Here is a 14,284-nt window from a genome sequence, read left to right on the forward strand (position 1 = left end):
ACAAAACTGAAATCGAAAGAAGTCATAGAAAAATTCACCTACAGTAGTGACTGTAGTGTTGCCACAAACTCAATTTTATACATTTGGAATCGGATAACAGATGTGCCAGTCTGTTAACCAGTCTGTGAAACTAAATGATTACTGAAATTGGTCATCTGAGAGATCTACAGATATCCTTCTATCAGACACTATAGGTGGTCAACCAGAGACAATAACTTAACAATTTACTGGACATCAAAGTGGCTATACCTGACCAATTACACCACAATGTGACAGACAGTATGATGTATTAATACTGTAATCATGTCACAATCCTCTATAATATTGTAGCAGCAGCCTCCCTGATGGACACCAGTACTCTATATTCAATATTTATCACATAAATATTGTCATATAATCCATCAGATCACAGTAATTGCAGCTTTCAGACATTTCTTATTTTGTACTTCCGATTTTATGCCACTGAATATGGATTTGCCGATTCCTATATTCAATTATCTTCTGTTGTCATACATAATCATTACCAGACCTCTCACCAGTACTAGAAGTTTAAAGTTTTTAAATTTCCCATGATAGATCTTAAATTTCTTATGGGTCTGGTTCAAAGTTTAATTGTAAGAAGGTGTTGTCAGAAATGTCTGGTTTGACACTTAAGGACACTAGAATCAGTCTGTACAAAGAATTCTAAGATAGTCATCATGGTTCCGTGTGTTGTTTAGCTGTTGTCAAGTCTCAGGATTCTCTGACAACAGAAAAATAAGTAAAGAAATCTGAACTTACCTTGGCGTAATCTAGTGGTTTGTCATCTTCTGGGCACTTGAACACACCACCACTGTAAATAGACAAGATGAGAAAGTTATAAATAGTTTGTGAATTTTCTCTTTCCAAGAAATTACTTGGCAATACAGAAAAATATTGAATGTGCTGGAAAGACAATTCACTGCCATGTCAGCTGAAGAAAAATATGATAAAAATTCAATGAAATAACTAATAATACCTTTTTCTAAGTAAGTTCCCAAACTACATAAACCATTAATATTCCCATAAATGTAAATACAGTGCATTTCGTTAAAAGATTACAAGCAAAGCCTTTTCACTATTATAGTATCTATTACCAATATGAGGTTACTGATCGTATTTTTATAATATTTTCAACATTTATTGTCATGCATCAATTCTTTATTAATATGATTGTCCATTCAGGACAATATGATCTCTTAGTTTATTCCTGTTCATCACAGTAAACAAAAACCTTCCATTAAGGAGAAGAGCAGGCAGGTATAAATCACTTCAATTTATTAACTAAATATTTGCCTGTAATGACAAAAAGAACTGAAATTGATGTTAATGAACAGAAAATCTATAACTTGGCAGATATAACACCATAAAAAGCTCCGGTATCTGACAGAAGAAAGAACACTGAACATATTTTATGATCAATTTACACACCACTTTTTATAAAATTACAAACAGTCCATTATCAATTATTTTTCTGGCATGAAAGTGGAAACTTGGCATTGAAATAAAAAGGGAGAAAACTATGAACTGAGTGCCCTTGCATACATCCTTAAAAGGGAGATAACTCTGAATCTGAATGCACTAAATGAGAGGTAACTTTAGATTAGGTGCTCTTTTCTTTCATCATAATTATTCAGAGATGGTGCCATGCTTACAAACAGTTTGAGAATGACTTTCGCTATGTCTTAATTAAGCAACCTATAGGAACATCAAAGCGAAGATAAAAGTATCATAAGCCGAAAGTTAAAACCTGGTGCTCAGGTGAGCTTACATGGAAGCATAATCAATATCCAAGCCTTATATCTGAGTAACTCCATCAATAAATTCCAGTAGCTTAATTAGTTTGCTTTGATTTACAGTGAAGTACAGTTTCTCTTTTCAATCTTCTAATAGAAAAATTGCTTTACCAATTACTGTTTCACTTTCAAACAAGAAGATAAATCTAAACAAGAACAAGCAGTACAATCATTTTTCCCAATGGTGTGTCTGTTAGTTTGTTTGATTTGTGTTTACCCAATTTTCAACAGTATTATTATTTTTTTTCTTTTGGTTAGGTTTAACTCGCAGTAACACATTTAAAGGTCATATGGCGACTTTCCAGTTTTCACGATGGAGAAAGACCCCAAGTGCCCCTCCATGCATTATTTCATCACGGGCGGACACCTGGGTAGAACCACTGACATTCCATTAGCCAGCTCAGGTTTCCTCACATGAAGAATTCAATGCCACAAGTGTGGCAATGAGCCCACATCGGTGAGGGCAAGCGATTCAAAGTCAGTGACCCTAACCACTCGGCCGCAGAGGACAACACAGTGGTTTCTTAAATTTGCTAACAGACAGAGGTGTAAGAGAGCTGCTAGGGAATAAAAAGTGTCCATATTTCTTTCACAAGTCAGTGATCAATTCTGTCTGTAACAAAATTGTAACATAATTACTGAAAATTACTGTAACAAGTCATATAAATCAAAACTGAAGTAAATTAACCAAATCCAAAGAAAGTTTAAGAAATTTAAGTAATCCTAAAACTGTTAAAAAATCAAAGCCATTCATCAAAGAAATTTATCAAAATTCACTGAGATATGCATCTTCTTTGATAAAGATCTTATAAATGGTTATTATCCATTTATTTTAACAACCCTTAGAGTCTACAAAAATATAATTTGAAGCTATGATTTCTATTTTGACTGGGTATACAAGGTCAATTCTGCAAATATGGTCATTCTTCTACAACTGTATATTAACTTTAATTGTGATATATAATTCCCAGGACAAGAAATGTACAATTTAAGTAATTAAAATAATTCAGCACAGAGTCTAAATCAAGTACAATTATTCCATTTATATTCCTTCTACCTTGAATTAACACTGATCAAAAAAGATCCAATTCAAGAGCATAATTAACAATGCACAACAAAAGAATAATTTCTACAAAATTAAAAAAAAAGCCCTTATTAACATATTCTCATATTATATTCACAACTGATTACCTGTCTCATGTTAATTTTCCATAATTACTTATATATAAAAAAGTTTGAATAATAAAAACTATAATTTAAGACGATGTTGTTAAAACAAGTTACCATTATAACATCAATAATGACGAAGACATAAACGTCGAAACTAGTAAAGATTGTGTTGTCTTGGTAATTTTAAATCCTTCTGATCCATTATAACATCAGAAACTCATGAAATTATCGGAGATATATGACATATTGATCAACTTCATAAAAACATTGTCACCAGCATCTGTTGATGAATAAACATTACGTAGTGACACTGACACCATAGAGTACAGTCAGCCATTATCTTGTATCAATATTTAACTTGTACATACAGAACATAATTTGACTCCTTAGAGAAGAGGAAACAGACTGTGTTGAAGTCAATGCTGATACTGAGCCCTACACAGCATTCTGCTGATTTCACATAATATATTTATGTTGTAAAAGTAAACTCAAGCAAAACTACTGCCACTAAAATCTTAAAAACCAATTAAAAAAAATATGCTCAAATAACTAATGAAATATGTGAGAAGATCCACTGAAAGCATAAAATGAAAAATAATAGCAGACTTGTGTTGAGTCTCAAGAGGTAATGAAGAATAACATTTAAATCACTTGCAGCTAATTTGGTCACTAAGTTTCTCAACAATATTCAAATCACCAACAAAAATCAACATTAAAATCACCCACAATAATCTTTTTTTTTTAATTCACCAACAAACATCAACTTTAAAATCACTTATAATAATTGACATTAAAATCACCCACAAAAATCAACATCAAAACCACCCACAATAATCAACATAGAAATCACCCAAAATAATCAATATTTAAAATCATCAACATGTAAATCTCTAGAAATAACAGTAACATAACTTACATTTTTTGTTCAACATAGAGACTGTGATACCTTTATTAATATCCACTTAGTTGGGGAGCATCAGTAAATTATATCAATCTATGTCATTATAAGTAACAACATTAACATATTTACAGTTTTTACTTATATATCCCTCATTCCTAGATGCTTTTAAACATAAGAATTTTATCAACTGGATTTACATCGCTTTTAAGTGACAAGATGTCTGTTTAAAAAATAAACGTTGTTTATTGTAAACGGTATTTAAAGATGTGTTATAAAGTATCACATTTCCGCAACCATGTGTCTCTATAACTGTCAATCACTCCTGTCAATAAAACATACTGACATGGTACATATCAGATTTTTATCAAATGTTCTCATCACTTTAATAATTATATATAGAGACTTTTAGACGCTTTACACAAGATAATAAAAATGAAAAAACATTCCACGATATTGCTTTGATGTAACAGTTTCAAATATCTTAAGTTTTAGTTAAATCTTTACTTAAGAATTTAACATTTGTTTAAATACACATAAATATAAACTTACATCGGAGTTGGTGACCTCTGTCTCAATATAATACTTGTATTTCCTAACAACATTCTTACCACTTAAATTCTAACTGTTTGATCTCAAGAATTTTTAGAAACTGAGGTCCCAACCCTCTGAATTTCTGAACAATTCTTAACATTCTGGTAGCCTTAATATTTATCAAACCATTATCTGTTTACAAAAACATTTTTGTAACTGTGTATATGTTTGATTTTAGACTCTGTCAAATTATTATCAATTTACAAAAACAACTTTATAACCTTGTCTATGCTTCAAGTCTTCATGCCCTTATCTAATACCAACCAATATAATTATCTAACTGAACCAACAGTTACACAATTTCTACAGGATAATCATTCATGATAACTAACTGATAACACCAGTATGATTGTCTGTTATTGTTACAATATCATTATCAATATCTCTCTGTTATTTCACTTAGGTTTTCACCAGGAACATCAAAGTGACTAACAGAATCTTTATCAGTCCCTGTATCAGATGTTTTTACAAGATCAGCTGTTGAGATTAAAACTTCATTAGAAAGTGCTGTCATCTTTTCCATTAACAGAAAATCAATATCTAATACACAAAACACCATCAAAACAACCTTAAAACAACTAAACACTTTGTTAAATTAAAATCATTACATTACAATCATGTTAAAACAAGAATAAAATCACCAACATTTCATATAGATTTTCAAAACATTTATAAATTAGAAATTTATCATTTAAAAAAAATAATTTGACAGCAGCTTTGACTTACAGCCTGTTATCTAAGGCATTGTTTGCTAAAGCCAAATGATCAACAATTTTGCCAAAATTAAAAAGAAAATCAAATCAAATCAATCTTTACTATCAATACTATGAAGAGAAATCTGCTATGGTTGCAACATACCTCCAAATCAAACAATTGTTCTGTATATCCGCCATTCAAAAAAACTATTTAAAAGTTCCACTAACCACTAACTAACAAATATCACCCTACTCCATCAACTGATGAGAAAGAAATGTGTCCTGTGGTTTTCTTAATTGATCTGAACTATTGCTGACTTAGATGATGACTGAACAGTTTAATTCTCAAATGAACTTGAAAATGTCCAGGTAGAAATGTTTGATGGAGCAGAGATAGAGATCACTGAATCAGTAACAAATCAGATAACAGCCATCAGACATCAGGTCTGACTACTGAACCATACACAACCGTATAACTCCACACAAAGACCACAAAAATCTTTATCAAAAATCTGAATTTTTCTATTGACAACTGTTGTATTGTTTTACCTTTAACTTTCCCTGACTTTTGGTAATTAAAATTGTTAATTATATCTGAAACAAAAGATTCACACCTGAAAGGTAATTAGCCACCCAATTTTTTGTTATGTCACTGAAGTAAACAACACAGAATGTACGGCGCATGATGTATGGCAAGTCCTTTGTTTCAATGTCTCCTGGTGTCTCTTGTACATCCTGAGGATCTAACAAACAGTTTTTACACAACTTGCAACAAAATATCAATGACATTTTTTCAGTGACTTAAGTGGGCACCGTGTAAAATATGGAGTGGAGTCGTGGAGTGGAGTGGTGGAGTGGAGTCTGGGGTCAATATTGGAGTCAATTTTGGAGTCAAATTTGGAGTCAATTTTGGAGTTGAGTCTTTTTTGGAGTCAAATTTGGAGTCCATTTTGGAGTCAGTTTTGGAGTCGATTTTGGAGTCAAATTTGGAGTGGTGTTTTTTTGGAGCCATTTTTTTATTGGAGGCATGGGGTGATTTCTCTCAGGCCTGTAGTCACTAAATATATGTAATTGTCTCTTATTGAAACATTCTTGATTGATAAAATGGGTTTTAAGACAAATGGTCTCTAATTTTATGCGGCCTCTCAAGCAGGATTTTTTTAATGTTTAGGGATTTTGTGAGTGGAGTCTCATTGATGCTTAATGTTACTGAAGTGTTTGGTCTAAATTGATTATTATTATCATTTTTGTGTTGAATTTAGGAATGGAATGGTCGAAAAAAAAAACAACAACACTGGTTATAACTGTTTTCATCACGGTTTTCCTGGTTATAAAATTTCTGTTACAGTCTGTGTTTTAAGACAATGGTCATGTCATTATTGGTAATATTATGGTTTACCAAGGGTATTAAAGTCCCAGAAACATTATATTATAATTTCAAGTAGCATTTATTTCAGGAAGAAAGAATTCATAGATATCAGCCTCTCTACAAATCTTGTTCGGTCTTTAGCATTGTTTTCATAAGAACGTCTGTAGAAATCTGATCAAACCATTAAATAATGCATAGAAATTTCAAAACTACTGAAAACAACGAGGGTTTATTGCAGGCTTAACGTGAAAGGGAACGTAATAGCAATAATTCTAAATAAACACTTTTTTCGATATCGCCCCTCAATATGTCTTTGTTGATTTATTTTAAAGTTACAACAAAAGCCTGCATTTTTTGAACCAATGTTTTTAGAAATTGGACTATTTACTTTGTTCAAATGATCGGCCAGTTTGTATAGAAAAGGGATAGCTGATTTGCTCTGTTTTAGGGTGCATATTGGCTCGATCCTATTGTATGTACTGAAAAATATCTGTAATGAAATGTCTCTTTCACATGTGTGTAGGTCTACTAAAATAATGCATTTTGTATGAAATTTATTAAAAACAAAACAAAAACAAAAAAAGGAACAAGGTTTACGTTCACTGTATTTACTTCAGATATACCCAAAATGCACCATTTGCTGTTCTCATTTTAAAAAATTCTTAGGGGAGGATACCCCCGTACCCACAACACCACCCCCGCGTACTATGAATAAGGTCCTGGCTACTCGCCTGCAATCTGGATATTTATAAATTCTAACCTTGTTAATTTATCAATACGCCATTCGTTATTTAATATAGGTATCGTTTATAAATTTTGATCGAACTAGATCAGCCTGCACTTTTCTCATTCATCTGATGTTCGACATGGTACCCGAGAACTGTGGTAGAGCTCTTGTATGCGAGAATGGCCTGCACAGGCATGAAGTTGATCAGAATTCATATAGTTCTTTAACAATTTGTCTTACTCTAATATGGTTTGAAAGCAAATTTTGTATGGAATGAACAGAGGAATCAAGAACCAGACTAGTGCAAATGTATTTTTTTTTTTTGTGAATTGTACTATTGTCTATTATTTTATGCCATTTGTAGCAGATAGTAAATATTAAATTACGTAAGTTATTTTTTCTTGCTTTTATTTTCCGGATTCATTTTAAAAATTTAAAACAATACTTTCTCATTATTTCACATTTCAAGTTAGAAATGTTTATCAATTCTCTCTGAGTAATCTTCAGGCAACATCTGACCCAACATCATAAATAATAAACCATGAAGGAACTAGGGGTTAAGTCCTGATAAGAATGAGATATCATGCTGAGGTACTGTACCAGTACCTTCTCCAGCAGAATTTTGTAGAAATCTGTCATAAAGTAGAGAGTGATTGGTTGTAATTAACTATCCAATGTAATGGCAAGTTATTCTTACCAATCTGATAAGGGTCATTTGAGAAAACATCAGTAACTGTCATTGTTATTTCTAGAGGAGTATGATACTAGGTTTTATTAAATTTTGACTCCAAAACTTGACTCCAAATTAGACTCTAAAATTGACTCTTAATTTGACTCCAAAAAAGACTCCACCCCAAATCTGAATCCAAAATCGACTCCGAATTTGACTCCAAAATTGACTCCAAAATCGACTCCAGACTCCACTCCACCACTCCACTCCATGACTCCACTCCATATTTTACACGGTGCCGACTTAAGTGAAACCTCACATATCTTTGCTATGTCCACCACTATGATTTTTTTCTAAAGAAAAGAAAGTGGACAATATCTAACCAACATCAAAAACTTTCTTGAACCAAACTAAAACTTTAAGATTCTTTCATACTAGTATCAGCTGTTCAAAGCTATACTGTTTTTATTCAATCTTCTTGCAAATTATCAAATGGATATTATAAAGACCATGTCCTGCCTCAGCAGCAGCTTTTGCCAGAGATTGAAACATCTTTGAATTTCATTCCACTTGAATAAGTAAGAAGTGTTGTATTTTATACAGAGAAAAACTACCCAGCGTAAGACTGGAACCTACGACCCCCTGCTTGCAAGTCAGCTGGCATACAAACTAATCTAACCGGGCTTTGACATCTTGAATCACTACAGAAGTAACAGGATTACCTAAATAGCCTTTGCTCTCAGTCACAGTACTTAAGAAAATAATTCAACCTATATTAACATTTGTAATAAGTTACAAACTATGAGGGTGACACTAAATAAGGTCTAAGTGCATATAAATAAAGCAGCAGGTTGACTTCTTTAACCCATCAAACTGAACTTTCGATTAAATACATCAATAAAACCTGATGTTATTACCTGTATCTGGAGTGTCCACCTGAACTTTTTTTCATCTTATCAAACTTCTGCCATCTGTTCATTCTTCACAAAGCTATTCAAAGAATTTTTATTAACACCTGAATCCACTAAAAAATGCTGTTTTTTCTGGTTAAACAAACTATCATTCTGAATTTAACAAAAATATGTCTTATATATACTTCACTTCCTGGCTTTAACAATAATCTCAAATATCACGATACTTAAAGTTAAAAACAAAGAAATACATGAAAATTATACCAACAACATTATAATTTACAAAATTGTATGTTTTTGTTTGCCCACAAAATTTTGTGCACTGGATGCAAGATGAGTCAGATAATGCTGTGGAACATCTTGAAGTATTAAGATTAAACTTGGGGATGTGTCAAGGAGTTATTTATGTTGCAAGCCTGTTTATAGAGATGATGTTTATAACCCTCTATAAATAATGGGTTATATCTCAGTGAAACCACATCAAACCCTTCAACTTATATAAGTGGTCAGTATTTAAAGCCTCTCACCTGCCCAGGACAATACAAGCATCTTGACCAAATGTCCTTAACGACCATACACTGGTGACAGAGTCAATTCAAATTATTGAAGTCCAATTACTCTCACCCAAGTCCACACTTAATTTAATTTGACCAAATTAGGAGACACACCATTTGATTTCCTAAACCTAATGCCTTAATCTTATTTCACTGGCAAAACATTATGCAACTAACATTAACTTAGTACTATGATTGCAGTTGCAATTACAGTATACAGATGGAACAACAAACAAGTAAAAATTCTCTTATATTCAAAATTATAAAATTACAAAGTCATATCCCAACAAACAAGACAACGAAATTTCATTCCTAAGAAATGAAAAGATTTCACAGAATATCCTAATATAATATAATCATACATTGTCACCTTTAATATTATATATAAGACAGAAAAAAATGATGATGTATTTACTTACAATCTATTCCTGAAATGTTTCATTTCATTCCTATATTTTCTGTACTGTCTGTCACTCATTCTCAATTTATCCTTTATCTTTATCGTTTATATTATATTAGGTCATAATGTGTGTCACCATTGGCTTATAGCTCAATCAGTGCAGTTATATATTTGAATCAACTCTTAAAAAATTTTAAAGTCCTTATAATTTCAACAGTAGAAGAGAATTTATAACTGTAGAATACAATATCATGTAACAGATAGTGTTTCAATTATACCACTGAATTATATTCATATCATGCAAATTTAAGAGTTGTAGTATCCTTCTGTAGCTTATGTTGAGCCATGTTTTATAATATTATATGACCTTCGAGTTAATGTATCATGCAGAAATTACCATAAATTACAAAAATCACTTTAAATGAGCGTAAACTGTAAAATCTAATCATGAAGACACATAAATACACAATGCACGCAAGACCAGCCTAAATAAATGACTCACTTTGAACTCCAATTATGATTACCTTTGACCCTTTACGGGACAAATTTGGCAATTTTACAAATTAATTCAAGACCTTTCATTGACTCATTTCATAAATTTACTTGAATTGTAATTTTGTGATATGACGACCTTTGGCGGAAGTTTCAACAATACATTAACCACTTAAGTCAGATAAAGATACGATACGCATTCAATAAAATATCTTAGCGGTAAATTTGAGATTTTGATGATTTCTGTGAACAAAAAAGAAGGAAATGAAGATTTTATCAAATCTGTGGTAATTTCCTCTACTTCAGCGTATAAGGTATTATAATCCACTTCACAGTCAATATTAAAGGTAAAATATTTATACATGTACTTTGCACCTCAAACTAAAAGATAAAAAACTGAGGTAAGAATTAAAAGTATTAAACAGGTAACAAATTGGTTGTGGTTTCACAAACTGATTAAAATAATATGAAAAGTGCTATATCATAAGGAAATGAAATATATATCTGATTTCATTACAAATGCTGAACAGAGTGCTAAAACTACAACTAAAATCAACAGAGAACATCTTAATTTATAAATTAAATTCCTAAATAGTTTTAAATGTTTCATCAGAATTATTCTGATTGTTAGGTGGTGGATTTATTCTCAGGATTCATTACATCACTACTGTGGATCTTCCAGACTGGAGGTATTGATCAGAAGATTACAGAATGGCAGCAAATGAAAGATAGTCAAATCCAATATGCAATGTAAAATAAAGTCTCTGAACATGCCAACTTTTTCTGTTAACAATCATCAATATCCATAAACCCTTTTTTTTCAGGTATTGCCACTAAAAATCTCTAAAATACTTACTTTTTGACTTTATCCAGAAGTTTAACACTTGCTTTGATCAGTTCATTTCTTGATAACACAGGCATTATGTCCATTAATATATAATAATTATTTTGCTAGAGATTTGTGAGAAGTGAAAAATAAATGCAATCTTCAAAGACTCTTTATATCTACCAGAACTTGTCAAGAAACTGTCAAATAAAAAAAGAGTTTTATCTCCAAAATGTCACATATTTTGATTCAATATTTTTATAATATTATATCACTGGGCATCAGGAAGCCTTCTGTCTTTATCCAAAAAGTTAAAAGGTCACTTCTTTTTCAAATGTCACCTCTACACTGGTCAGATTGTCTAATAAATTCTCCCACAATTAAATACAACACTTTCAACTAACACCTTCAGTGTAAAAAGTTTTACTAAAAATTTAACACAAAAAATAATTATTACATCCAGGTGTAAAACTTTTCAATAAAGATTTGTCAAAAATTTCACAACTGCAACAAACAATAGGATAAAATGCAGGTGAAAGTTTACACCTAGCACTCACAAACACTTTCCTTATCACTAGTCACTCAAGGTTTTGAGAACAGAATGTCTGTCTTAAAAAAATATATTTTTGGAGTAGTATTTATCCAAAACATGAGGTCTAGTACCCTCCCACTTGTGACAGACTCCCTTCAGTTACAAACATGTGCTTAAATTTCATAAAGACTATGTTAGGCTACGTTTTACATGACAATGGGTGGTCGGGCAGCTGTTTAAGTTATCCCACTGTGCAAAAGGCGTTATTTTAGAGAAAAAGTCAACAAACAGGACACTGATCCGTCGTGCATTAAGTGTTTAAACCCCTTCATCTGTGAGCTAACACTGTAACACAATACTTTGATATTTGCATACAGATACTGTTAACACTTGTGACTTTTTTGCAAGACTTTAACACCCCATTATTTGGTAGGGTTAGAGTTGACACCAAATGTCACTAAGAGGTATGAAACCCCTTGAAGAGACCAGCAGGAGTTGGACATCCAGACATATGTTGTTACCCCTGGGGTATCACAAACAGGAGGTGGTCTGTCAAATTGAAATTTTTATATCTATCAAAATGATAAAGTTTAACATCTATAGAAGTTAAGTGAATTTAACCATCATAACGAATACTGGTTTATTAATTTGTAAGTAAGTGAACACAGTACAGCACCACCTTGGAACAGTCAGTGGCAAAAAAGCATCACGGAGGACCGTAACTTGATTTATGGTGCGGACCTAACCTTACCCCTTCAATGTTCCAAAATCATAAAACAGCTACTGGCAAAAATGAAAATTATCTCTGCCAGGTGAATCCTTAAGTCAATGGCAACAGAAGGCATGGTATGTAAAACACCAAAAAATATATAAATAGCAAACCTTAATAAAAGCCCAAACCACCATGTTTTGCAGTAGACAGAGCAACATAATAAACACCCTTAATGTTATCAAATAAGTCATTTTTAAATATTCCTTCAATATTTCATCATAAAGTAAAGGTATGCAAGGAATTCAAATTGTAGCTGTATTTTAATCATTTAATGCATTTTGAGAAAAATAAAGCAAAAATCCTAATAAGGCTAATGATGTTAAATGGAAAATCAATCACAAGAACAGGTGATTTACCTGTAATCAATAGACGATAAAATTACAATCCATTAATGGTATTTAATTTATCAAAACCACAAGTATTTCCATTTTTCTTAAAAAAGGAAAATAAAGCTTTTTATATAATTGTTTTATTGTAATTTGAGTTATTTTAATTTCCTGTATGTAAAGAAACTGGTGGGAATTTAGACCACCTATTGAGTGTCCAGTTTATGTTTGGGAGTGGCATTTACAAGGTTCAGTTTTCAAATCAGATTTATTTGTACTAAGATGAATACAGTTTCTGTCTTTTATAGAAAATAAATGTAATTCTCCTCTCCAAGCAGTAAATAAATTTTAAGAGTTTCAATGACAGACATAACAGAACTAGTTTTTTTAAGAATGGTAAATTGTATTCATAAAATCAAAGAGCTATAAAAATAAATAGATCGGCAACTTGAAAGGCATATATAGAGCAAATCTCGCCAACATCACTTGGGAACTGAATGAGATCTCGTTTTACAGGTGTATGAAACAGGCAGAAGAAAGATAAAAAAATTGTGTCATGAAAAACTTTCTATCAGATCATTTATTTATAAAGATAATGGTGTTATTTTAATGTTATTTGTATTATCTACATGGGGAAGGAATGAATTTATGATTGGAAGTCCGAGAAATCAAAAGTTGTCGTTTGAAAATTGGATCCGATTCGGTTTATTACGTGCCAGCCGTATCTCCAGTGTAATACTTTAATAAGCGTCTGTCGATTTGACAAGTCGGCAAGCGCTTCATTAAGATAATGCGCTGACATGAGCTTACGTGAGATTATCTCCTGTTGCCATTCTGTGTATTTTATACTTCTTTGATAAAATACTCGTGACCAACTGCAATGTAAAAAGAGTGTAACAAATATATATACACAATAATTTGTCGTCTTTTTAATACTTTGATACTATGATATTTTGATATTCCAATAGACAATTTAAAGAACATCATTTTTTTCATGTAATTTTTTTTTAATATAACAAAGGTCATTCCATAAAATTGAGGACATGAAGAGACAATCATTAATATCTTACCATATAATCAAGCAGCTGCAGTAGAGTAAAAACATTGGAATTTTATTAGGAGTATTATTATGCAAAAATACTAAATATCATTTTAAGATGTACTCAATTGTCAGTTTTATGTTACTAAAAAATCTACGCTTTCCACCTGCCCTACACAGACTTAAAATCCCTGTAAACATCCCGCCTCCTGATTTTTTATATGGCTTACGAAAGATTAAAATCAGCATGACGAAACGAAGCCCCTCATTATCCATTTCAGTGACAAAACTTGACAATTAGTTGATACTCCGCCACCTGACACACGCTGGCAATTTATTTAGATCAACTATCGGCACGTGGACTCCACTGATGCGATTATCATAACATATTCATACCCTGTCATTTTCACAGTACGTTTACGTCAATTTCGGCGCAAAAAGAGCAGCGACAGCCATAAAAGAGACTTAACTAGAATAAAGCAACCAAGGGTCATT

General features: G+C 31.8%; 1 protein-coding gene across 7 annotated transcripts in view; it reads right to left on the minus strand.

The window, feature by feature from the left end:
* Positions 1-14,284, minus strand: part of LOC123533781 (TNF receptor-associated factor 4-like) — a 65,321-nt gene that overhangs the window by 13,377 nt on the left and 37,660 nt on the right. Inside the window, exons 1-2 of one of the 7 annotated variants that reach the window (XM_045315639.2) lie at positions 11,151-11,230; positions 781-832 (exon numbers count right to left, since the gene is read on the minus strand). In XM_045315639.2, coding sequence (XP_045171574.1) covers positions 781-832; positions 11,151-11,224 — 126 coding nt within the window. In that variant the 5' untranslated portion in view covers positions 11,225-11,230. Of the gene's footprint in view, positions 1-780; positions 833-997; positions 1,084-3,900; positions 4,047-5,334; positions 5,399-8,854; positions 8,932-9,821; positions 9,904-11,150; positions 11,231-14,284 lie in introns of those variants that run through there. The other 6 variants (XM_045315642.2, XM_045315641.2, XM_045315644.2 and 3 more) reach the window with 6 other exon arrangements.

The sequence above is a fragment of the Mercenaria mercenaria genome, chromosome 12 (assembly GCF_021730395.1).
Source record: "Mercenaria mercenaria strain notata chromosome 12, MADL_Memer_1, whole genome shotgun sequence".
Classification (NCBI taxonomy): Eukaryota; Metazoa; Mollusca; class Bivalvia; order Venerida; family Veneridae; genus Mercenaria; species Mercenaria mercenaria.